Source organism: Folsomia candida, unplaced genomic scaffold (genome assembly GCF_002217175.1).
Source record: "Folsomia candida strain VU population unplaced genomic scaffold, ASM221717v1 Fcan01_Sc048, whole genome shotgun sequence".
NCBI lineage: Eukaryota > Metazoa > Arthropoda > Collembola > Entomobryomorpha > Isotomidae > Folsomia > Folsomia candida.
In genome coordinates this window covers 351,059-375,897 of record NW_019091240.1, presented here as the reverse complement: position 1 = coordinate 375,897, position 24,839 = coordinate 351,059, and the positions used below count along the sequence as shown (strand labels likewise).

Below are 24,839 nucleotides of genomic sequence, written 5' to 3'. Positions count from 1 at the left end.
ATATACTTGCAACCATATGAAATGATGCCAAAAATTATACATTTCATCGTTATTTCCTACTTAATTACGAATAATGAGCGACTTGTGGGCTAATGCATGGATGCACGAAAAACCGCAAGTTCAGTTCAACCGGTGATTATCATATATAATTCGCATGACAATTTGTAGCTGCCTTATTCCCTACATAAAAATGACACATGTTATCAACCAACAATACATCCTGCCAGTTAATTTTAGCGAATAAATTCTACTTTATAAAAATTTGGAGGTTTCCTTAATTAGCCGAATTGTTGCAAATTGATGGTTATGGTTAAGGCTTAAACTAGAGATGATTAACCTTTCAAAGTTCTGAAAGCTCCATAATTAGAAGCTTAAACAGCAACAACCGACATGAAACTAACTACACTGAATGCCGAACTTAACGATGCTTCATTAATTAATTAATATTATAAAAAGACAAATTATTTAAGAGCTGACAGACTGGAATTTAATAGTTTCTTAAATAAAATTTGAGGTTAACAAAAAAATTTCTTTTTTTATTATTAAAACTTAATGAATCTAAATTAAAAGGAACTAAATAGCTACCCTCGTTTATAGTTGTCAATATAATCTACTAATTCGATTTCGAAGTCCGCTCCAAACTGTCAAATTTCTTTTGCAGTTCGTTCAAACGACGAATCCCTTGGATGAAGGCCGACTCTCGATAAGCGCTCTTGCACCAATATCCTCCAGTGGTGTAACCCAGCTTCTCGTGCCCCTTGAAGATCTATTATTTTAAAAATATAATTTATTAGTCATTGTTAAATGTGGTTGGATTAAGTCAAATCAAATAGGAAATTAACTCACCCTGATCTCCAGCCGATATATGGCGACTCCATACTGAAATCGTTCACTCTCGGAATATTTGACCCGTAGGCCCATCTCCTTCAGTTTCTTATTGAAGAGTTGCTCGTTTGACATATTCACCGATGACATGTTTTCGGCCCTTTTACAATTTTTAAAGACACTACTTTTTGGATCAACCCCTACCTAGTGAATATGACGTGTATAGAAATAGAAGATAAGGCACTTGTCTTGTCGTGACGGGCGAGACTTTGCAAGTTGTCCTGTAGTAGTTTCGAGAAAAGGAAGACAAGTGGAAGAGAGAAGGCTGCCGTTGTCCGTTGGTGGTGGCTTGAGTGAGAGAAGAAAGGCGGAAGAGCGGGCTGTGAGCGGGGACGCGGAGGAAGAAATAGCCAATCGCAGAGGCCGGTACACGACGGCGGCGGCGGCGGCGTGCGTGGACTGTGCTGCAACGTGCCCACTTCACTTTCTCACACTTCTCCGACTACACACTCGTCGCTCTGTCTCTCAAATATAGAACTGGTGAGTTTTGTCCGTTTACTTTTTTTGAAGAAATAATATACTTTTCGCTCACATGTTTTAATTAATACTTATCTCTTGTTCTTATCATTGAAAACTATTCATACAGGTTGTTATCTGCTGCTGTATCCTGTTGTAAGATAAGTTAGCAGAGTTTATATTATAATGTCCGCCCAAAAAATGAGCATTATAAAGACCCGGTTTTTGGCTTCGGATACCCTGCCCCCTTCTCCATCAACTACAGCACCAACAAACCCCTGTGGCCTTTACTCGCTTGTGCTAACGTTGCCAAAGAAGAAGACGAACTCAACAAGTGAAACATTGCAAGTATGTACATAGTTATTTCACCATAACGCATGATAAGATAAAATATCAAAGCCGTCAATTGCAGTGATTAATAGTGAAACATTTGGTACCTATTTTTACAGGGAGATCGTTTCGTTGAAGGGCATGATGCCGTGTGCCATAACTGCGGCACTCGATCACGGGACCTGCACTTCTGCGATCACTGCAAGTTCAAAATTTCGCCTGCCGTCGGGCCAGACTCCGACACAGATGATGAACCAATGGTAAGAATGGCACATAATGCCATCATGATTATAAATATGTACCGTTATCGCAATCTTGTATCTTAATGTCATTTTAAAAAAATAGGTGACGAAGGTCCGACCACCAGGAATGCAAAAAATGCGAATTGTTTTGACCGAATCGTTCTTTCTCCCTGAACCCGCACTTCATAGTGTAGAAGACGACTACGCGAAACGTAGGTCACATTAGGCTTATTCCATATTTGATAAGAAGTAATAATATGACCAAATATTTTACCCCAAAAATAATGTTTGTTAAAACTTGGTGCTATAAAATAAAACTATTAAGTTTGAATATCAAATCCTCATACTGTAAATCAATCATAATTAATTTGACCCCTAATGTTTTCAGTAATTAACGAAATTCAAGAATTCAATGCATCCGCAAAGGAGACAGTGGTCAAAGTTGAATGCTGTGAGAGTTGGCGGCTACAAATGTTCCTCGCCCTGTGTCGTGTATGAAGTCCTCTTTTCAGAGAAAGGAATCGTCTTCACCTTACCACACGCTCAAATTAGTACGACTCATTTAATCTTATACATTTCAAAGTTGATTGATATTCTCTCTTCTTCCTCTCTGAATTTTCTATACTTTTGCCAAAAATATTTTCGTTTTGAAAACCTCGGAACCAATTCCAAAAAGTCGTGTACATTTTTAGCAAGTTTTTTTCTAATGATTGTAAGATGTCACTTTGTCTTCATATTGAAGACAGGGTATCAATTTGCTTTGATATTTATTTGCATAAAAACGTTTATTTAGAGCACACGATGACGATGATAACATGCGTCGTACCTATGGACACTATACTGACAGTTGATGGCCATTTCAAGAAGAATTTCGCTGTCCTATTTGTTAAGACCGAAGAAGAAGTTGCTAGTAGCCTGCGAAAATCACTGGGATTTAGCGAAGATCCGAAAGGCCCGGGATACTATTATGGACCACAGAATGGAGGTTCGTGAAATTTTTCTTGGCTCTCTTTGTTTTTTTAGTATACAAAATTTATTAAATGTAATCTAATAATTTAGCCGGGTGCCAGAAACGGATCGTCTTTCTCTTTACGGACATAACAGAACAAGCATCTGGAAAAATTGTCAACATGTTTGGAAGCTCGCTTTCTGAAATTGATGATTCGAAAGCAAATAGAATGTTTTGAGATAAAAGACAATGAGTCGTGGGTTTTTATTAGCATAAGTAAAGTTTAATAAAGCTAGCTGATACGCTTATTATGATACCAGATGTTAAGTACTATGAATTTTAGTTATAGTATAGAATAGTTTAAAACTTAAGAGAATTGGCTCTTAATAAGTTTGCTTATAAGTTATTTTATATAGGTAGTAAAGTAGTAACCTCTAGTTATTGTTATTTAATTATTTAAAGTAAGTTATTTCTGTTTGTAAGCTCACGAAAATAGGCTAGTGTGCTATGCTAATTTTTACTAAATTGTGCATTCCCTAGTACTAGTAAATGAGGGTAATAAAGGCTATTATTATTATTAACTTCATTGAAGGTGTCTTGATCTGAAAAGCAGTGTGTTCTGATGATTTGCAACACTTGAATAAACTTCTGTAAACAGTTACTTTTCTTCTGTTTTCTTGGTCATATTTGGCAAAATTAGAACTAATCAATTAAAACCAAAATTTGCAATTTTAAGAGGTGATGCATATTGCTGCAAACTGCATACTTTGCTCATGAAGTAACAAAGACGCAGTCCGGATTGCCCTGACATGATGAGCGGTATCCCGTATCCCATTATTCCCTCAAGAAGTTTTGCAGTTTTGTCCAGATTTATCCGATTTACCATTTTTAATTTTTCCACGTGTTTCTTGCAATGTCTGGAAATTATAGCAGATTTGTAGAACTTGGGAGAAAGATTGTGGCCGTGGGAAGGAATTACAGGTGGGTTTTCCTTCCTTATCTATGTATTTCCCTGCGTGTAAACTTTGTACAAACTTTGCATAAATTTCAAAATATAATGATTTATTATTTTTTTAGGGATCATGCAGCCGAGTTGGGAAATGCCATTCCTGATAAGCCTCTAATTTTTATGAAACCAGCCACTGCTTATATTACGGAAGGGTCGCCGATTAAGGTGAAATAATGAGCTAGAGTCAAGAAGTTTGGCTATTATAAAATTGAATTGAATTGCCAATTGTTTGAAATTGTCTGAGTGCTAAATATGTAGCGATTTCTTTAAATTAGACTCATTTTAACCAGATTCCTAAAGGATGCACCAGCCTCCATCATGAAATTGAGCTTGGAATTGTAATTGGGAAGAAGGCGACCGATATTACTGAAGCAAATGCCATGGACTACGTCGCAGGTTACGTGCTAGCTCTTGACATGACTGCGAGAGACCTCCAGGTGATCATCAGTTTAACATAATATTGATGTACCTGTGCCTGTGACATCAAATAATCCAATAATCTGTTGTGATAGAATATCGCCAAACAGAAAGGCCATCCTTGGGAGATGGCGAAAAGCTTCGACACATCCTGTCCTGTGAGTGCTTTTATCCCGAAATCATCAATCCCAGATCCGCACAATGTGAATGTGTGGTGCAAAGTTAACGGCAACATGAAACAGGATGGGAATACGAAGGACATGATATTCACTGTGCCATACTTGCTCTCGTACATCTCCCAATTTTTCACTCTCGAACCAAACGACATCGTCCTAACGGGAACTCCGGCTGGCGTAAGTGCCGTCAAATCTGGCGACGTCATTCAAGGCGGACTTGACCAGTTAATCAAAATTGAGTTTAGGGTGGAAAGTAGCAACTGATTGGTACAAGGCTTTATGGTGGGTTACCTAAGGGAACTTACCGTACCTGCCGGATTAATTATGTCCACTTCTTTATGCTTTACTTAGAAAATCTAAATGGTTGTGACGTGACCAATTTTAATCTACTATAATTATCTGTATGATCAGAAAATCTTATCTTGCTTAATGGGTGCTATTTGACTAGAATTAGTAAGAACTGTTCCGAGTACTCTTTAAAGAATGGAGTGATTAAATAAAGTCTATATATTTCATCTATATACGTAGTTCGGTCAATTTTTTGTCACGTTAAAGTATTTTTGACAGTTTTCTTTCTCCACTTGTGTATATGTTAGAAGAGAAAGTAGGTGTTTTTTTAAGAATGTCTTCAACTGTTAATTTGGGAACTGGGGAAATCCTGGAGGCTGGAACCAATTGACGCCATTATTTATCATGACGTCGAGAAAAAAGTTGCCCAAAACTTAATATGAAAACTTTGTGTTGCATTATCTGCATCCTCCGGTCCCTAATTGAACTACTAATTGTCTTACATCTTCAAGGTCAGAATGAACAAGTAATTGATGACAACGTAAAGACGCTTAGCGATACCGTGGTAAGTATTTAGAGACTTGTCTCGTGGTAATAATTCAGTGCTCATGAGATTAGTTTCATTTCATATTTCTTTGTTTAATCTCGCCTTCAAACCTTCAAATCCCAAGCTAGCCATGCAACCTGATTTACACGCATGGACCATGCAGTCACCCAAATGTCCCTTTATTTATGGCATTGGTGAAAGTTTGCAAATTACTGAGAAACGATAATCCCATAACCGAAATCTCTTGTGAGCAGTTTGCTCTGTACTTCTCATACTTTCTCTGCACGTAATCTTCTCTGATCAAGACTCTCGATTGAAACCAACTGAAAACTGAAAGCATCACATCTCAGATAAGAAGAAGGTCATTAGAAATTTAAAGAAATTACTAGCCAAACTCACCAAGAAATTTTATAGGGAAGAAAAATTAAAGAGTTTTTTTTGTAAATAATCAGTTTATATACGTAATGGCAAAATTCATCCATTTACTGCCTAAAGTACAAACTCCTGCTTGATTTTCAACTACTCTGTTATATATGAATGATGAGAAAGTCTTCCCCTCAAGTTGAACAAAGTTTTAATATTGTTTCACTTCCAAGAAACAACGTGCCGTTTGAGCGATATTCGTCCCATGGACATTTGTTAAGACTTCTTGCAAGTCGACCTTATGTCTCATAACGATGGGTTTATGTAACTGCAACTACTTGCAATTGACTTTCTTTTTCTCCTTCAGCATCGTAATTCATTAGACTACATCAAGATTAAAATCATACAGTATGGAATGCCGACCAGGTAGGTGATCTGTATATGTATGTACATTATGGCTCCACGGTTTAGTGGTAGAGGAAAATAGCATGATCCAGACTGAGAATGAGAACCAGATACCGTTTTGGTTCGTGTATGTAATATGCTGCAAACTTTCTCCTGGGTAATCTGCCCTTCTCTTACAAATTACTTATTGATGGGAGATATCAGTTCCAAGCCCCAATCAAATCCCATATTGCATAGGGTTTCACAACTGAAACACTATTTTACACTGTATCAAATGGACTTGCTGGACTTAATTAACTACGCACAGGAACAAAGGGCGACGACTGTCAACTTGTCGTAGACATTATATTCAGTATCTTACATATATGTACATATGTACATGTGCTATAGTTTGGAATCAAGTTGCATACATTTCTCTCTCGACACAAATCATTCTTATTGGAGAATGACTGAAATACCATTAAGTTTAGGGAGCTAAATGTGAAGCTATATAGCATCTAATCTGATCCAATAAGATATCCCACATTCGTACATATTACTTTTCTCGTAAGAAGTCTCGAAAGAATATGTTACAGGAGTTCCTGGCTGGCGAATAATGGTCAGGCAATCGTGCATATTTCTCCCTTATCAGCCCCCTCTTTCATCCCATTTCCTTTATGTGGTGCCAATAGGATGTGGACGAAAAAGAGACGAAAAAGTTACAAACTCCTCAGTCACCCACTCGCATTCTCGCATTGTCTCTCACAATTGATGTCAGACGAACCCAGAGGAAAAAATAAACTTGGAAATGCTATGACTCAAGTAACTTCTTCCGGATGAAGGTTAGACCCTACTTTGAGACTTGACTCCTGCAACTCTTGTAGCAGTGCAGCCAGCAATTTACTTACGCGAACTTGAGATCAAGTGTGCCTGCCTTTTCCTCCTCTCGACTTGTTTGTGAGATGCTGCGATTTCCTGGAGTGAAAACACAACATTCTCATCAAATTCGCTCAGTCGTTGATTCGCGGACATTGTGACCAGAACATAGCATAATTTCCCTACATTTCTTTTCGTCACAACTTTCACTTTCACTGCATCCAAGTCCATCTGTTTTGATTCACCATTTTTGCACGACTGGGTGCAGTTATTCGTCCAGAATTTTAATACTTGCTCGTTTTCATCTCATTCTCATCTTTCCCTTCGTAAGTATGACATACAGCGACGACTTTCTCGTCCAGAAATTGCGAGACATTCTCCTCCGACTCTACCCAACTCCACAAACGAGTCCTTTCATCATTTCTGAGAACGGGTCCAATTCCAAATTTCCTAAACTCTACTTCTCCAATCCGGACGAGGACAGGTTTGGAGAAAATGAGAACATTGCCAAGACTGAGTTCGCCATAGGACCTCAAAGTGGTGGTGGTGAAAGGATAGGCCGAGAATTTGAGACTGGACGTCTTGGCGAAAACGAAACACTTTTCTCGGACGTGGTACAAAAACAGGATGCGAATCTCTTCGCAGTTGTGCACAACATATCCAACTTTGATCATCTCGGGGTTGACGAGTCCTCCATAATTTTGGGGAACGTGACGACCAATCCGGAACAAAGAGACGACCTGTACGACACCACGCTCACGCGACACCTCCACGAGTTTATTCAAGTTTTAAAAATGTCGCTCAGTTCGGGTGGGACTTTTCATAGTGCGGGGGGTGAAATTGACGTCAATGCTCGTGTGGGGGGTGTTGACAGTGGTCACCACTTGGACCATATTAGCACCAGGATTAGCACTTCTGGGGCAGGATTGAGCCCCAATGACCTAGAATTCAATCTCACTCTGGATGATATCCTCGATCTAAACATGTTATTGGACGGGTCAGAAAGTGCGATCCAGTTTAAACACGTGTTAATCATTGTTCTCTATTTCCTCATTGCTGTCATTTCAATTGTCGGAAACTTGTTGGTGGTCCAGGTAATTAATTAATAACTCGTCTTAACGTGATTATCATGAACGATCTCATTTTTTCATAAATCCCAAGTTAGTAATCCGAAGTCGAAGACTGCACACCCTGACGCACGCTCTTCTAGCAAATCTCGCAGTGGCTGACCTTTTCATGGCCACCCTGAACATTCCCTTCAGTGCGGCCAGGGTCATCCTAGCTGAGTGGCCCTTTGGTCCTGTCCTTTGCAAAATGGTGCCCATGGTGCAGGTTGTGTCCGTCTACGTCACCTCCATCACGATGGCCGTTATTGCGATCGACAGATATTCTGTAAGCATACATTTCAAGGGGAAAATGATGACCTAGTTTTTAAGAATCTAAATAGAAAATCTTCTTTCGTCATTTTGGTTGAAGTGAAAAGAATGCGATGTAATTATTTTTTGTGTGCAATTTGGAAGGTCATAATGAATCCGCTCGGGACGCGGATGAAAAGTTCTCACGGGGTCCTACTCGTTCTCGCCATTTGGTTAGTGTCTGGGCTGCTCTCACTTCCCTACGCTATCTACCACAAGGTACACACACAGATAATTTCCCCAACAAATATAAAAGTTACGTTTAGAAATGTGGTGAAATCAATGCGAAAGTAATTGGACGTTACGAGACTCTAATTTGTTTGGAATAGCCGAGCAGAGTGCATGGTATCGAGAGATAGAGGTTGTTAACGTCATCCGCAGAAATATTACAGATAAAACTAATTGCTGAGGCTGCATTTTGTTCTCCTCCGCGTATAAAATTAGATGGAGTTGAATCGCTTGCTACACATTTTCAAAGATTATGCATGAACGCGAGCAAATGACAATTTAAGTCATTTATTGTCCTTATTTGCGTTTCCTTCTTGGAACAAGTCCAGCACATTCTTCTCTCTGCAATAAGACCACATGTGAATCTCGAAGAAGAATTTCAACTTTCCCTTTGAGAAACACACATTTGAGAAAGTCTCATGACATGCTCTCTCTCCTATCTCGTTTTACAACATCCCAAATTTATGACTGGGATCATATTCCACAAGCGAATATGTATTATTTTACTCAAGTTATCTTACCATCCAGGACAATTGTGCATGAAGGTTTATTCAAATTCGGGCAGGGTTAGAGTACTTTACAACTCTTATTCATTCTGTATTTTATGACGTCCTGTTTATTCGGAACTGGAGACGCTGCAAAATATCAGGCAAAATAGTAGCGTTACAGCCACCGTGTATTGTTTGATTCAGGTATCTCGTGTCCTCACTCTTGGGGTCGTGACGCGATGTCAAGCCGAGTTTGGGACATACCGACGATGGCTGACCGTGGGAACGTTTCTCGCCCAATACTTAATTCCTCTCGGGGTCACCACAGTCTCCTACATCTCCATTATGCAGAGGCTGAGACAACGCTCGGACGCCATGGGTATGACTAGTCAACAGTTCGTAGTGGTGAATATGCGGAAACTTATGCTAATTAATGATGTTTCCTAATTGCTGTATGATTGCTCATTTTCTGCCCTTTGTGTTAACCCTACATTTTTTTACTTTTGTTTAAATCAGAAACAAAAATATAGCTTTCCATTAAAAGTATTAATTGGCGGATTATTTACCAATTCGATTAGTAGGCACTCGATTTTATTAACCTACAGCTAAAAACAAACTAGTTACTTTCACTTTATGAGGTCATACTTTTTTTTGGATTTGACTCTGTACTTACTGAATCTTAAAATGAATCTTAAAATTAACGAGTTCTGATTTTTCTATCAAAGTTCCTCCATACACATACAACATTTACGGTAATCTCGCATATTTCTTAGAAATATCCAGAACAGTGTCACAAACGTGCTCCACATTTTCCCCACAAAACCAATAATTCATTCTCCACTTTACATTCAAGGGACCCATTAATTGATACCTTACACCCACATCGATGTCCATATATGCAAACTCATGTAAACATATATTAACTCTTCGTAATCTTATTTCTCTCAGGATCCACAACTCCACGTCAATTAGCAGCACAATCTCGAGCTAAAAAGAAGACTATAAAAATGCTCGCTCTGACCGTTTTATTTTTTGCCGTATCCTGGGCCCCCATCAACATTTACCACCTGCTCACACATTTCTCCGTCGTGCGACACAATTCGACTGCAATTCTTGTCTGTCATCTCATCGCCATGTCGTCCTGCACCGTCAACCCTTTCATTTACTGCTGGTTTAACGACCACTTTAGAAGAGAGGCCCTCAAGTGGCTGCGCTGCTTCCGGACGAGGCGGTGTCCAATTGTGCATCCGGGGATGGAAATTAATGGAGTTTTGACCCCAGCGGATATCGCGTGTGCTAGGACGCAATCTACAACGTTTGCCAGCACGAGTTTGAGAAGCCCGAGATTACCGCAGTCGCACAGTTATCAGAGTCGATTGGTTGGACGGTATTAAAATAATTTTGAACATCACTTAACTACAATTAAATAGATGAATAAACAGATTTTGTTTACAGAACTCTACAAGAAACCTCGTTCTTCGAGTCATCCTTAAGTCACGGGACTGGCCAAGGCCTCCGAAATGGGGACACATATCCAGCCCCATTCTCCCCACTGCACCCCACGATGAAATCCCGACCCTTTCTGAACCACTCACTTTCGCAGTACTATCCCATCCCTCACCAAAAACATCCTCATCTTGCCGACATCGACGCGGAAGTCGGGTGCAAGAGTGAGCGGTCAGAGTCGCAGTTTTTGGAGAGCAGTCAGTCATACGAGGACATCTTTAGGGCCACATCCCCCACGTCTACGAAAATAAGGACGACGCAAAACGTGGGCGGAGAGGAGTTGGAGGGTGTGGTGAGTTCTAGTGATGATGAGGAGGATGACCTTCACGTCTATTTTGAAACGGTGGCAAATTTTGAGGCGGAGAAAACTAAACAAGCACAGCAACAGGGTTTGGAAGTCAATGATGAAGATGTCACAAAGAATTAGAGAAGTGAAGTGATGATTTATTGAGATAAATAAGACATTTTTCATGTTTCTGCAACACGTAGGTACGTGTACAAATATACGTGCATAGTCTAAGCAGCAAGTTTATGCCTGTTATTTATTGAGAACATTGCGAAGTTGCTTGAAACAGAGTTATTACTTATTTATTATACCCAATTGATGAAGTTATTACAATGTGGCACCCCTGTAATGGGACTTTACACCTCAAGGCAAATTCGCGTCATGCATTATTACAGAGTGTAAAAAATGTGGTATGTGTACTTAGGATTTCAAAAACCATAGGATTCAAATACATAAATTAGTTCAAGTTCAAACAACTCATACATCCTGCTTGTATTTTGGTGATTTAATAAATATCTCTTGACAACATCCCTAAAGAACGATACACTCATTACTTATCATTCTTATCTTTTATGTATGTACACTGTTAAAAATCTGGTAGAGTCACATATATACTCATCCTTAGTACTGGCATTGATTTGGTAATAACTTCCTACCAGATAGGTAGTAATTTGTTTCTGAGTAGTAAATTTTTCATTACCACAACATCATTAAACGGGAATTATTCCCGTGCCGGTAGAGCCATGTATGTACTCCGGTCAGTAATGATTTAATACCAGCTTTCTAATAGTGTAATCAGGATGATTTAACCATGCTACTGACGCCATACATTTCAACGATTTACTTGGCAGTGTTATTGTTTATATTAAAGTGGATTAATATTACAGGTATTTCTATAGTTGACATTTATATTTGGTATATAATTTTGAAAGTACTTTGGACCTAGTCCATTCAACATTTTGTTTGTGTGGCGTTGTACATAGTTCACTTTGAACAAGATTTTCACCAACCAACCAACCACTCCAGATCGGCAATTATATTATTGATTCGTACTTATTTTTGGTGAATATAAATCGACCAAATCAATTTATGTGTGTATATAATTGTATATGTCAAGTTAGAGCAAACGTTGATTTGATTGGCAATAAATTACCGTAGTTGTAAATAAATCACTGCAAAGTTCGTACAGTTTATGGCAGTTAGAAAGTTGCATATTAAGTTACATAGATACTTACATATTGAGTTACATATTATCCTATTGATTCCAAAGTTGCATACTTCTGCATGAAATGTCGAAGTACAAAATAATAAGCACAAGTTATACCGAAGTATTTATCAGTTTGTGAAATGCAACACTTTTTTGTTACACGGTCAGAAATGTTAGCTAAATTCCAGTCCGTGTGCATCTTGATGGTTAACGGTACATTTATTTTGTGGCGTTATTAAAAGTCAACTCGTAATAATTTCGTTTCTTGGAAACAATTTAAACTCGCGATTGTCCAGTCTTAGTCTGACGTAGAGATCAAAAATAGCTTCCAGATTAGACTGAAGTCCTTCCACGAAGACCTTCACCTTTTTCATCACGTCCTCGTGGTTAAGATCGATTTCAGAAGAGGAGTAATTCGTCATAGATTTGAGCAGTTCTTGTCGCGTGGGTGCAGCACGACTTAGGATCTGTGGATAAATAACGTCATAATCGGTTTTTATTTTACTAAATGCATTAATTATAATTAATAATTACCAAGAATAGTTTTTGCAGCATCCAATTGTGATAAGGTTTCAGCGAGAGTTCGTAACTGACTCGCATATTGTCAAGAAGACTCTCACTCGTCACTTTTCTCTGATGATCCATCACCAAGGCGTGCAGAAATAGGCAGATAAAGTGCAGCCCCCTTTAAAAATTTCGAAATTTCTATTATTATTACAATAATTTTGGTCAATTGCTTTATTTTTTGAATTACAGAGCACCTTTTTAGCCAGAGGAGTGACTCTGCAGCATAATTTGACCCACTGGAAACCTCGTGTTCAATCATATCCTGGATGTACGCAAACCGTACTGGATCTTCCAAATACTTTTCATTCAGTTTCTGTATGCACAAAGGAACGACATGCTTAAATTGTGAATATACAATTTCGAACCATGCTTACCGCAATATTGCCTTCGACATCGTGTTTCACGGGAATGTACAATTTGCCCAAGTTGTCTGAAACGAGGAAAAATATAGCCTTGTACTTATCGATTAATTTGCATGGTTCGTCTTACCGAAAAATTTTAGTATGACTTTCGACGCTTCGAGAAACTCTTTGGTAGAAACTCGACCATTTTCGAGTCGGGGCCAGGAAAAGTGAGACGTTAATTTGACAAAGCTTACTTGTTCCATTATTGTCTTATCTCTTAACTTGTAGTCACTCACCATTAAGAAATAGCATCACAGTACTTATATTTCAATTAAATTTGTGCATAGCCCAACAAAAAAGTCACAAAAGTCGCACTTCTGAAAGAAAGTTTCTTCACAACTGGTGTCGTGACCACTGCAGCACATTAAGTGCATAATATGTAGAAATGCATTGTAAAAAAACGTAAACTATTATAAAACAAGGACAAACAAAACACATAGACTGACACGAAGAGCAGGTGGTGCTTACTTAACTTGAGTACTCATGTAATAAAACCACAAAATCCACTACCCCGTCCAGCCAGATACCACTTATCGATTTCTTATCAATCGACACAGGGCGGATCAACGTGCACTAATACAAACACAGGAACCATTACAAACGCACACAAACGAAGTGTGAAACCTAGCGCGGCTGGAAGCTGGACACAGAATTGAGCGCTGTGGGCGCTGCAACGCTTTAGGTCAAAATGACCTACGGATATTCCATATGCCTTGAGAAAATCTGTAAATTTTATTCCTCATAAGACCTCTTTGTCATTCAAAGTATTCTGACCTGTGACCTGCAGCCGTGAATTTTTGACCTCAAATTTTAGACAGATCTGCCCCTGAGCACAATGACTTGTGCGCCAGGTTTCAATAGGTTTCTCTGGTCATGAGTTGTCGCACAAACGGACAGACGGACACAACGATCTTACAAAAGTGATTTTACCCCTGAAACTTTCACACATATTATAGGACGACGTTTACATTATGTTTTGTCTTCTCATGGTGATTAAATGATGTCTCGTTCGTGGTCCATGAACCTTGTGATGATGTAAATAATGATTTCCAGTCATATTTGCTCAAATTTGGACGCATTTTGGCCAAAAGTTAAATAGAATCACTGCTACTGACTACTTATCTCGTAAAAATTACGCAACGTTTGAGGTCTCACGACACATCAAAATCTTTAGAACACAAAAATTTCACTGTATGATTGTGTTAATAAAGAAATACTCTGCTTGAGACACTTGGAAGATGCACAATGAAATGGGACTTATTTATCCATCTAATTTTGCAAAATAAAAAAAAACTGTTGTATGGAAATCTAATTAGTTTCAGTTATTATTTTCCTTTTAACATCATGTGCAAAGTTGAAATTATGGATTCCGTTATTTGAATGACAGATGATGGACATTGCCCCCGTGCCGATGCTTAGCTACAGTGGATCAGTTCAACAATAACTAGAATATCAACTAATGTGATGCGCTGATACATAGGTAAATAGATACAAATACTTGTGTGCACATGTATACACTCAAATACATATGTACATACGTATAATGTACTTATTGCAGATCTATGAATTATGGAAGTTGTGTGTGCAACGCAAATATTGGTGTTTGAAAAGTAAATACCCAACAGAGTTTGCAAAATTACTGCAACATTACAAATGTGACGATTATTAGTTTTGCACATAAACTGTAACGCATTAACGTGCTAATTGACATTTAATACAATTCTAGACGCATATTTTTTTTTTCAATTCGTGACTGAATTTTCAAGCCTCAAGTAATCGATATTCCCAAATTTCCGTACTCAGAATTTAGCTGGACTTGATCGAGAAACCTTTCGTCGAAACCTCAGGTAGATAGATAGCTTATCATCTATGTGAACAGGATATACCCGTGGATCAGAGCCTCAGCCCAGAGCGAATTATTTATAAGCATTGCAAACGGACTTGTAACTGCAGGTTTTATCGGAAACATGCAAAGTCTGTTTAATGGATGGATGGCGTCATCACTTGGTCGGAATGACGGCATGTTTTAAGCCCATCACGATTGCCAAAGTCTGACTCATTTTGTTCCAAATGCAACAAAATACGTAGAATTGAAAAAAATAGAATACAATGATGAATTTTGTGAAGATTAGGGAAATTGACTAACTTCAGGAAAATTAAAACCTATTTATTTAAGACGAATGCTGTATCGCTCCAAAATCATTGCAATCAAAATAAAATCAATACAATTCTTAGAATTCATGCAACGAATCAAACACAGTTTAATCAGAGTCTTACATGTAAGTTAATTTTCTGATGAAATATTTTTTAATTCAATAACCTACACAATAGGACAAACTTGACTTGACTCATTTACATGTTCAAGCAAGTATTTTGTAGCATAATACTCCAAACACCACACATCAATTTTTTTGCTAATACATACCTGCCTTTGTCTATCAAATATGGACCATGCTATTCGTTTTTTTTCATGCAAAGCCGGCACGTTACTCATCAGCTTGCTTGCTTGCAGCACATTATCATTTTAGCAAGTTGCAACTTGCATGCCACTCCATTCGTACGAATAACGTCGAGTTTCGCGAACGTTGCGAATTGCTTACTTATTTTCATTGAACTTGCTCCGACACAATAATATTCTCCTTCTGCATGCTAAAGCAAGTGCTAAAGCAAACGTTGCCTGTTCTGTATAAAAGTTGACGCAATGCAACCTCAAGGCATTAGTTGGCCGCTTGGCGCACAGTTAAACACATCAATAAACAACAACAGGATAAGAATATACAAAAAAACGATAATTTCTTAACCGAAGGTCACCATGCAGTTTTCCAGTGAATCTGGAGACCTCCCCCAAATCTCAGTGGGTGGTGTCTCCTCACATTGCAGCTTTGATGATACAGAGCGAGACGAAGTCTGTTCCAAAATGGTCTCAAATTCCTCATTTCCTCATAAATCGTCCTCATTGTCTCACGAGCAGTTGGCAGCTCCATCATCAGTATTACCACTTTTAGTCTCATTTCTCACGACCCACTGGGTGCTCCTCATTTCAATCAGTTTAATAGCATTTTTACTATGGAGGAGCCTCAACTTTTTGACAGATAAGGGTTTCCGGTTCTTTAGAAAATTTGTAACGGTAAGTTATTTTTTTTGTTTAATGAGGATAATAAAGCCATCGAATGTATTACTAAATTTCACTACTTTTCCCCAGATATCCGTCCAATTCACCGGTGGGATCAGCAACTCCGGGTCAAATGCTGATGCCGGATACCACTCCCTCATTCTCTGGCTGGCCAAGCACACGAAAGGGAGTCACAGCCAGAAAATAGCCCCCAAAACAGTAACCTCAAAACGGAACGAGGATGGCGAAGATTCCGACTCTGACGACGAGAACTATCGTCCCTCCCCCGACTACGAGTACGTTTATCGCCACACGCCCACCGTGGGTTACGGCGTGAACGACGCTTTCTACAAGGGGCGATGGATTCGTCTCAGCCGGAGCGTGATCTCACCCACGACGAAGGTGTGCTCCACCTCTCAGGAAATCCTCATCATCACCACGTTCTTCTGGAATAAGAGCCTTCTCTCAGAAATTATGGAGCTGTCCAAACCCAAACCTAAGAAGAAGGACAATTCCAAACTAGTCATTTACAAGGCCATGGTGGAGGAGTTGTACTGGGCACGGATGGGGGGACCCAAGAAGAAGCGACCACTCAAAACCTTGATCCTTGACGAACAAACGGTGACCCGAGTGGTGTCCGATGTTCACAAATTCCTCGACATGGAATCCTGGTACTTGGAACGAGGCATCCCATACCGGCGTGGCTATCTTCTCTACGGTCCACCCGGTTGTGGCAAGTCCTCCATCGTCAAAGCAATCGCTGGAGAGCTCAACTATGACATTTGCATCTTCTCTCTCTCCCAAAAACTTACGGACAACGCTCTCACCGAACTGTTTAATTCAGCCCCGGAAAAGAGTATCATTCTTCTCGAGGATATCGACGCGGCCTTCAAAAGTCGAGATACTGATGGGGCCACGGCACGAGAGACGAATTTGGCCTTTGAAGGGTGTTCTCAGTCCGCATTGACGTTTATGGGTTTATTGAACGCTTTGGATGGTGTAGCTTCAGCCGACGATGGGCAGCTGGTCTTTATGACGACAAACTACCCGGAACGACTCGACCCTGCTCTCGTCCGTCCTGGAAGAGTTGATCTCAAGATTTGCGTCGATTATCCAAGCGATGCCCAGATTGAAGGAATGTTCAAAAAGTTTTACCCCGAAGTTGACCCCGAGTCTGAGATGGTGGGTCAGTTTTTAAAGGCGATTCGAGGGCTAGACCTCGGGGGGCAGAAGGTTTCGATGGCTATGCTCCAAGGCCTCATGGTTGTTTATCGGGAGGATCCCAAGGATGCCATTGATAAGTGTGAGGAACACTTCAAAGAACAATTCGCTAATTGTAGGCTTGCCAGAGATAAATGTGGATTATTATATTCATAAACTATTTAATTTATATAATTTATTGATGGTTTTTTATTGATGTTAAGAAAAAAGAGAAATAAAACTTAATTAATGTGATAATATCCAAACCATATTTCTTATTTTGTTGTTTCTGATAAGATACTTATGTATATATTTTTGGTATTATCCATGCATCAAATAATTTGCAGTAGATTCAATCAATGTATTAATTTGTTCAAACGACGGCCGCAGCCGATATCGCGACAAGAATTTGTGGAAATTTGAAAATGATTCACTGAATAAAGCAGTCTGCATTGCATTGCATGTACACATTTCATATTGCATAATGAATATGTAGTAAAAACTACTACAAACACGGGCTTTGCGTGTATATTACAATCTCCAGTAAAAGCAACCAAAAACCTTAACAGCGAATAATTTGTGTTACTAATTGTGCACTATTCCCAAAGGCTCAAAAGACTTTTCAGAGGTCATTGGCGATGCTTTTCTGGCGAGGATAAAACCGATCTACAATGTTTCAAAAGTCAAAAGTTTGATACTTGGTGGATTACGGAGATTTTGTCAATGTTCACGAAAAAGTTTTAGTGTTATAGAAACTTGAAACTAATCAACTCTGATGACATACGTAGTTCATGTTGCATTAAATCGTTATGAATTATGTTATGGATGCTAAGGTTCCGAATGAGATTCCTGAAGCAACCACGCCGTGCTACTCAATGGAACTAGATCCATATTCAGCGGACCCGAGCCGGCTTCCTTCGGATGAAATTACCAAGGGACATTGGTGGAGCTGGTCATGGAAAAAGATCTGGAATGTTATATTAGTCATGCAAATTTTATGGATGAGGTTGATCCCCGAGAGATTCAAAAGTAAGATAATGAAGTAGAGATTTTTAATTATTTGAAATGTGCTGTTTTATTTTAAGCTTTATATACATTCGTCTCTCTCCACCAGGTGTGTGGTGACCCTCATCTCAGAAGAAGAAGGAAAGCCACTTTGTAATTATTTTAAAGTTCCGAAGCAACACTTTGTACAAAGTACAATGCACGGACGGGGACACATTTCCAATGATCGACCAGGATCTTGCGAAAGAATTATTTTGTGCTCCTTCAGTTCGATATAAAGGAGTTGTATCTTTCATAGAAAATTATGATTCGATTTGCATTCAGCTAGAAGGTGACGACCATCGAGCCGATAAACTAAGGAAGTAAAGAAGTGACACAATTGTACAATAACTGGAAAAATGCCTCAGCTGGATCCTTCGTCTCTGGTCAATGGAACTTACAACCAGACAAAACATTGGAGATGATTTACGCTACTATAGAGCTAAAATTTCCTGACAAAGACGGGTACAAAGTCGTTTTTCTGGATTGTGGAAATTATGATGTGGTACCTTCTGCAATTATAAAACCCCTCGCGTCTTACTTTTGCAAAAACAAAGCCCTTACTCTTAAAGTCTCAATCCGAATGGGCTTCTGCCAGGTGCAAATGAAGACGACGTGTATTCCTAAATTGAAAAGTTTACAGAGGAACACGAGCTTACGGGGTTTCTCAAAACTGTGGATAACTCAGTTTACGCTTGGGCCATCCATCCATATGGATAAGATGTTCACAACTTGTTTGATGGAAAAGAACCCCTTCGTCGTGAAGCTCATCCTCCCAACTCCAAAGAAAATTATACTACAACGGGAACAAGTGTGCATCAATACCTTGAATAATAAGGTGCACATTTTTACCCATAATTAATAAAGTAATTAAATTAATGTTTATGTATGGAATTTGTATCATACCCATCTTATGTTAATCTTATGTTATTATTACGTATGGCAATAGTCTAATTAAGAATTGTATATCGTACTATCATGTTTTTTTAAGTTCGTCACATTATTTACTCTTGCTTCTCATTCAAGTTTGTACTAATTTCAAGTAATACTTTGTACATGACCCATCAGGGGTTTGGAAGATGGAAGAACAACATTGTGGTGCGTATCATGCACTAGATTGGCCCTCATACAGATAAGCATTCAGCACCGTTAGAGTAATTACATCATGGGGCAGGAACAATTGGTAATTAGTTGGTTGGCTGATTTCCTCGCCTTCACTTTTCAACAACTGCACAGATGCAACAGCAACTCTGACGAAAAGATGCACGCGATAAATCTCTGCACCGCACATATGTGCAAATAAGTCCAATACTTTTGAGTGATGAGACGTACAGCGATAACCCTCGTGGGAGCGAGCAAATTCAAAAGGATGCATAGCTAATTTCTGCAGAAAATTAGCTCCAACTTTGTAAACTGGTCAAAAATTGTGGTAAATACTTGTTGCAAAAATCGGCCCATAGTTTCACAAAGGTTCGAAGGAGGAACGACTTTACTTTGACACCCACAATGAAATTTAGGCATTCCTGCAGATCTCCACGATACTGAGCCAACTGCAAATCATATTTATATGCATATGTGAATATATATATACGTATTAAATCTGACTTTAGCTCTTCATTTCTGCAAAATGTATGTGCATAATAAGGATTCTGGTAATAAGAGTGAGTTTGCAGGCTTAAATGCATGGTGATACTTGGCCCAATCTCCAGATAACCATCATCACTTCTTTTTCTCCTTGCTTTGTTCCTACAAAAGTGCAAAATGGGCAAGAATTCACCACCAGCGAGACGTTGCTCACGTTATAAAAATTGGGATTATCATTCCACTTACTTGTTGTAAAAGCCAACCTTGCACTACAGGACGAGCTCAACGAGACGTTACTTTATTTTGCAAAAAGCAATTTCCATTGTTTTCAGAGGCGAGGAGAAGACGATATTGTTGTTTCGTTGGAGAGATGCGTCACATCGTATGAAATATGCTTAACAATGTCCAAGATCACTGCAACCCTAAACAACCACAAGCAGACGAACGGCGAGAGGGAGGAGGATCGAAGGAATTATGTGCATGAAGCACTCAAAGGCAAATCGTTATACGTGGCGTCCTGTCACTCCGTCAGTGGTTTCTTTGTACTTGGAGAGAAACAAGGCAGAAAAGATAAGCTAGAAATTGGAGTGGAAGAAGGCACACCAAGCTCCTTAGTAGTGACCAGTGGGACCCTTGAGAAGTATTTTGTGGAAAGTGTAACGTTGACTGTGACCCGATCGGTTTCAATTGTTTTGAACCAAAGCTAATCATGGTAAGGTTATTGAAAATCATACTTTGTTCGTATTTTATCTCATTTTAAGATTAATTTGACAAATCGAAAAGCAAGCTTATCAACTTATTAGACACATTTCGGACGAAGGAATATCAGTCTTAACGATTATGTTACAGCAGAGATTGCATTATCTGTTTTTTGCGTGCAGAGAAATGACAACGTCACCACCATCAGCATGCCACCCTAGCAAATGTGTCTCTATAATCAGTTTCGCTTATGGTTTTTTCCATGCGCAATTTTCCATTTTGTCGTTGCAAAAAAGAATTTAGGATTTGCACTCCTCAAATATGAGCACACGCGACAATAATTTGAGATCGAATTGAAGTTTCTGGCAGTAAAGTTGAAGAAGAGGAAGGATGCATGTCTAACTGAATTTAATGGTGGAGGATAAATGATGGACAAGTAAAGGACAGTTTAAAGTAGGTTCAGTCCAGTCGTAATTACGAGACTGCTCACTTTCTGCGAAAATTTATGCACAAGGGAATTCTCTTTACGGTCAATTAAATGAGTTGAACTTGGGACTTATAACGCTCACCTTGGACAAAAAGTGTGAGATCCGTACCTAAATTTAACATTTGTCTGTCTGTATATTATCCATTGTACGTACGTACGTAAATATGTACCTTTGTTGCGGTTAATGAAATGAGGATAATATGTATACTACCGTTATACTTAAATTAAATGAAATTCATGGAAATAAATGCTAACTGGGCTACGTCTTCAAACAAGTTAATGAAAAATTTGTCGAAATCATTCCAGAATGTGTGCATGATCTAAGCAAAATTACTCATGCAAATTAATTTAGAATTTCCAAGATTTCTGTAATGATAGTGCGACCATTTTTTGTCGAAATGGTACAAAAGATAGGAATTTGTCACGCACGCAGTCCGGCTTTGTTGAAAATCTGGACTGGACTGGACCACATTTTATAGGAAAAAAACGTGTGCAATATACATAAATACACAATGTACCATTTTTACGTAGGCGTCGACTACCTTACGACAAGCTCATGTCATCAACACGACCCACATCCCCGCCCTGCTCCTCCTCACCACGGTTTTCGCCATCCTGCTCGGACTGATTGATTGCGAACGGTTTCCACAATCTCCAGCCCGCCCGGCGAAACCTGACCCGATCGATCCCACCGGGAGAAACAGTCCCGGCATCGTCATCGTCTACAAGAAGGGTGGAAGTGGAGGTGGAGGTGGCAACGGTACAGAAAAACTAAAAATCAGCATTATTCGTATCTTGACTGTATTTTAAAATGCATTCTTTTTAACAGAACGACAGCAAAATTCGTACGAAGATTCTCGCGGATATCCCGACCACGGTGGTCACAGCACGCATCGGGACAGGCCACCAAATTACCAAGCCCCTGCCTGGGGTGGGAACAAGCATCGACCAAATTGCGCTGGTGGGGACGAGTCGTATTGTCTCTACGACAGAGATTACCCAATGTGCGTGCATAAAGAAAAATATTAATATATTGAGACTAACATATTGCATTTCGTACATTTTTTCCATTAATCAGGGACAAAGTGTCCAACATTGCGAACCACTACCAGCACTATTTGTCCTCGCTGTACGAAGAGATGAACCACTACTCTGTCCATGATTACATCAATCACGACAATGCCACCCATAACTATCGGTTAGCATACAAATATTCGATCAATGAATATGAATTGTATGCAATCCTGTATCGATTAATGTAATGTGTCATTTTCCTTTCCTGATGTCTTTTTTTTAGGCACAAGGGACACTTCATTTGCGAATCGGACGTTTCTTATGTGCGCCCAGGCTGGGCCAAGAACTGGAAAGGGGAATGGATCGCTGTCCTCAACACGGACGTGTTCCCACAAAGCGTGCGAATTGAGACGTGCAAGTATGAAAATATCTCCAGTAAAACTTGCTAAATTAATACGATTATCGAAATGCAATGGTTACAATATTTTCTCAGGTACCCGAAAAAGAAGTGCGAGTACATGCCCCCTTGCTACAAATCGTACTGTGTACAACGGTACACTTACGTAAAACTTATTTGTTTGGACCCCTACAATCCGAACAAACGGCCGACGACGGACGTTTTCGAAATTCCATCCGCTTGCTCCTGTTTCGTAGAAAACTTTCCACTCTACTAAATTTTATTTCTGCTAAACCTCCGCATTGTCTTTCTCTCTATTTTTTTCTGTTCGTACATACATACGTCTCATCATTGTCTTCGTCCGTCCACCGATTTTGGAAAGTAGTGCTAAAGCTGAATCATCTTTAAAAACACAAGTAATAGAGTAATAAATAAATAAATGTATGACAAGCTGTTGTCGTGTTTCGAAGTGGTAATAAAGTATTGTTGCAGTAATAAATTGTTAATAGTAAGGAATGTAATGTCGGCTTGAATTTATTATTGTATTCGTGCAAAAAAGATGATGACCGATGCAACGGAACGGCATACATTGCTTAGTCAACACACATATTTATGTATGCGTATTAAATTCGTCCTGCCAATTGCTTTAATTGTTACAAATAAGCATTAAGGACAATTATGTAGATGATACAAAATGTCAGCAGTATTATAACGCTGTTTTCACTATCACTAAATAGCACATCTCATTCTTGACAAAGATATTTATTACTGCCCAACTAAAAATGCGACACTTGCAGTTTTGCACATCAATGATACAAGATCATTTGGATACACACGGAATCTATCACCCTCATTGCAGAATGTTAAATTGTAATTATATTGATAAGTGACTAAACATTCTTATGTTTGTACAAACATGCGTTCAAAAGAATTTAGGAGCAAGGGAGTGAAGAAGATATAAATATGACCATTCGTTGTACGTGCATTCGATCAGTCTATTCAATTGTCTAAATTTCTGCTCCATTTCTGTGATACTTCAAAAATGGGAAGATTTTCTACTTCCGTTGATTATGGAAAATGCATTATCGTCACCGTCGTAATTGTGGCGTGCTGTGGTGGTACGGTACTTGGAAGTTTACGCAAACTTGCTTACGAAGGGAACTGTGTCCAACCCGCAGGGAAATTGGCGAGCAACTTGGACTTGAATTGGGTAGGATTATGATTAAAGTAAATAGTTATCGATTCTATTGATGTCAATAACCCAAAGATTCCAGGAGAACGGTAAACGCATTTATAACAAAGTGATTACAGTCAAGTACTTGTTTTGTCGAAGAACAAACTAACTAACCAAGTATTAATGTCTCTTGATGTTTATTCATAAGAACAAAAATCTGCATCCCGAAATTTGGGCTTTCTAAATCGATATTCTTAGCAGAAAACTCTGAAAAAATTGGCAGATTTTTTCAGATCAAAAGTTTCCTATGAATCATTCTAACTTGTTGTTCCTTTCAGATCACAACCATCCCGAAGCTTCATATCAACTACGGGTCTTTGCAATATTGGGTACAAAATGCACAAGCCTGCCTCGGGATGGAACCCCTGACCCTCGCCGTCCTCTCCAACATGGACCTCAAAACCAAGTGGGACCTCAACACCACGATGACCTGCTTCGGACGATCAATTTCACAGGAATGTTCCCTCAACAAGAACAATGGAAATCCCTTCGCGAGCTGCACCGTAACTTCGAGTGATCCAGGAACAAATGCTAAAATCTTGTGTGAGCACCTACCTCCCTCTTTTTGTATATAATTGTCTGTCATTTTTGACTTGGTCATGAAAAACTTGCTGTATTTTCAGCCGACTACAAGAAACGTGTCGTTCTCACGGATAACAAAACTTTCGCCCTCTTTGTGAGATGCACCAACAACTTGCGGTCCTACTACATTGCCTCCCCATTCCCCACCATCAGCCAGGTCGCCATTCTTCAGAGTGTCTACAAGGTCATGGAACTGGGCTTCGACGTCGCCCTCTTTACCAAAATCTCCTCCCATGATTGCGACTAAAATGAGTATTTGGGTTGTGCAATCAATTAATTTCAGCCATCATGAAATTTGTATTGTCCACTTAATAATTTCGTTTTGATTCTCCATTAAAAATACCTACGTCACTTCATATGGATATATTTTTCAATATGTTTTGAATAAATTAGGAACAACACGGCTCTATCGTGTCGAGTTGATTAGCTAATATCTTCGCAACTTACCATCTCATATCAGTCC

At 39.1% G+C, this 24,839-nt stretch overlaps 7 protein-coding genes across 7 annotated transcripts; 6 read left to right on the top strand and 1 right to left on the bottom strand.

The window, feature by feature from the left end:
• The first annotated feature begins 1,215 nt into the window (after positions 1–1,215).
• Positions 1,216–3,448, top strand: LOC110862050. Its single transcript, XM_022111201.2, has 7 exons — positions 1,216–1,365; positions 1,472–1,689; positions 1,791–1,931; positions 2,017–2,125; positions 2,302–2,464; positions 2,707–2,898; positions 2,973–3,448. Exons 2-5 carry the CDS (start codon positions 1,528–1,530, stop codon positions 2,409–2,411), a joined length of 522 nt encoding a protein of 173 aa, XP_021966893.1. The 5' UTR covers positions 1,216–1,365; positions 1,472–1,527; the 3' UTR covers positions 2,412–2,464; positions 2,707–2,898; positions 2,973–3,448.
• Positions 3,449–3,675: 227 nt separating this feature from the next.
• Positions 3,676–4,983, top strand: LOC110862020 (acylpyruvase FAHD1, mitochondrial). The gene is made up of 4 exons (XM_022111161.2): positions 3,676–3,843; positions 3,940–4,036; positions 4,162–4,308; positions 4,384–4,983. Exons 1-4 carry the CDS (start codon positions 3,776–3,778, stop codon positions 4,726–4,728), a joined length of 657 nt encoding a protein of 218 aa, XP_021966853.1. The 5' UTR covers positions 3,676–3,775; the 3' UTR covers positions 4,729–4,983.
• Positions 4,984–7,254: 2,271 nt separating this feature from the next.
• Positions 7,255–11,016, top strand: LOC118433346. The gene is made up of 6 exons (XM_035845161.1): positions 7,255–8,016; positions 8,084–8,314; positions 8,443–8,556; positions 9,258–9,432; positions 10,002–10,440; positions 10,509–11,016. Exons 1-6 carry the CDS (start codon positions 7,255–7,257, stop codon positions 10,984–10,986), a joined length of 2,199 nt encoding a protein of 732 aa, XP_035701054.1. The 3' UTR covers positions 10,987–11,016.
• A 105-nt stretch (positions 11,017–11,121) lies between these two features.
• LOC110862012 (glycolipid transfer protein) lies at positions 11,122–14,409 on the bottom strand. Its single transcript, XM_022111152.2, has 6 exons — positions 13,798–14,409; positions 13,109–13,716; positions 12,994–13,049; positions 12,814–12,932; positions 12,587–12,737; positions 11,122–12,519 (listed from the first exon to the last, which is right to left on the bottom strand). Exons 2-6 carry the CDS (start codon positions 13,260–13,262, stop codon positions 12,295–12,297), a joined length of 705 nt encoding a protein of 234 aa, XP_021966844.1. The 5' UTR covers positions 13,263–13,716; positions 13,798–14,409; the 3' UTR covers positions 11,122–12,294.
• Positions 14,410–15,727: 1,318 nt separating this feature from the next.
• On the top strand, positions 15,728–17,606 carry LOC110862033 (mitochondrial chaperone BCS1). Its single transcript, XM_022111178.2, has 2 exons — positions 15,728–16,150; positions 16,226–17,606. Exons 1-2 carry the CDS (start codon positions 15,836–15,838, stop codon positions 17,510–17,512), a joined length of 1,602 nt encoding a protein of 533 aa, XP_021966870.1. The 5' UTR covers positions 15,728–15,835; the 3' UTR covers positions 17,513–17,606.
• A 2,815-nt stretch (positions 17,607–20,421) lies between these two features.
• LOC110862029 (neurotrophin 1) lies at positions 20,422–23,076 on the top strand. The gene is made up of 6 exons (XM_022111174.2): positions 20,422–20,675; positions 21,681–21,909; positions 21,979–22,153; positions 22,228–22,347; positions 22,447–22,581; positions 22,657–23,076. Exons 1-6 carry the CDS (start codon positions 20,673–20,675, stop codon positions 22,835–22,837), a joined length of 843 nt encoding a protein of 280 aa, XP_021966866.1. The 5' UTR covers positions 20,422–20,672; the 3' UTR covers positions 22,838–23,076.
• A 448-nt stretch (positions 23,077–23,524) lies between these two features.
• On the top strand, positions 23,525–24,807 carry LOC110862030. Its single transcript, XM_022111175.2, has 3 exons — positions 23,525–23,770; positions 24,073–24,337; positions 24,418–24,807. The coding sequence occupies exons 1-3, from the start codon at positions 23,603–23,605 to the stop codon at positions 24,621–24,623; spliced, it is 639 nt and encodes a 212-aa protein (XP_021966867.1). The 5' UTR covers positions 23,525–23,602; the 3' UTR covers positions 24,624–24,807.
• Positions 24,808–24,839: the final 32 nt, after the last annotated feature.

Coding starts and splice junctions, on each gene's coding strand:
- LOC110862050 (XM_022111201.2), top strand. CDS start 1,528: ATGTCCGCCCAAAAAATGAGCATTATAAAGACCCGGTTTTTGGCTTCG. Junction 1,690..1,790: donor CAACAAGTGAAACATTGCAA/GTATGTACATAG, acceptor CTATTTTTACAG/GGAGATCGTTTCGTTGAAGG. Junction 2,126..2,301: donor AGAAGACGACTACGCGAAAC/GTAGGTCACATT, acceptor TAATGTTTTCAG/TAATTAACGAAATTCAAGAA.
- LOC110862020 (XM_022111161.2), top strand. CDS start 3,776: ATGTCTGGAAATTATAGCAGATTTGTAGAACTTGGGAGAAAGATTGTG. Junction 3,844..3,939: donor GCCGTGGGAAGGAATTACAG/GTGGGTTTTCCT, acceptor TTATTTTTTTAG/GGATCATGCAGCCGAGTTGG. Junction 4,309..4,383: donor TGACTGCGAGAGACCTCCAG/GTGATCATCAGT, acceptor CTGTTGTGATAG/AATATCGCCAAACAGAAAGG.
- LOC118433346 (XM_035845161.1), top strand. CDS start 7,255: ATGACATACAGCGACGACTTTCTCGTCCAGAAATTGCGAGACATTCTC. Junction 8,017..8,083: donor GAAACTTGTTGGTGGTCCAG/GTAATTAATTAA, acceptor ATAAATCCCAAG/TTAGTAATCCGAAGTCGAAG. Junction 8,557..9,257: donor CCTACGCTATCTACCACAAG/GTACACACACAG, acceptor TGTTTGATTCAG/GTATCTCGTGTCCTCACTCT.
- LOC110862012 (XM_022111152.2), bottom strand. CDS start 13,262: ATGGTGAGTGACTACAAGTTAAGAGATAAGACAATAATGGAACAAGTA. Junction 12,933..12,993: donor ATGTCGAAGGCAATATTGCG/GTAAGCATGGTT, acceptor TTGTGCATACAG/AAACTGAATGAAAAGTATTT. Junction 12,738..12,813: donor TCACTCCTCTGGCTAAAAAG/GTGCTCTGTAAT, acceptor AAATTTTTAAAG/GGGGCTGCACTTTATCTGCC.
- LOC110862033 (XM_022111178.2), top strand. CDS start 15,836: ATGCAGTTTTCCAGTGAATCTGGAGACCTCCCCCAAATCTCAGTGGGT. Junction 16,151..16,225: donor TCTTTAGAAAATTTGTAACG/GTAAGTTATTTT, acceptor ACTTTTCCCCAG/ATATCCGTCCAATTCACCGG.
- LOC110862029 (XM_022111174.2), top strand. Junction 21,910..21,978: donor TGGAGGTGGAGGTGGCAACG/GTACAGAAAAAC, acceptor TCTTTTTAACAG/AACGACAGCAAAATTCGTAC. Junction 22,154..22,227: donor TACGACAGAGATTACCCAAT/GTGCGTGCATAA, acceptor TCCATTAATCAG/GGACAAAGTGTCCAACATTG.
- LOC110862030 (XM_022111175.2), top strand. CDS start 23,603: ATGGGAAGATTTTCTACTTCCGTTGATTATGGAAAATGCATTATCGTC. Junction 23,771..24,072: donor GCAACTTGGACTTGAATTGG/GTAGGATTATGA, acceptor TGTTCCTTTCAG/ATCACAACCATCCCGAAGCT. Junction 24,338..24,417: donor AACAAATGCTAAAATCTTGT/GTGAGCACCTAC, acceptor CTGTATTTTCAG/CCGACTACAAGAAACGTGTC.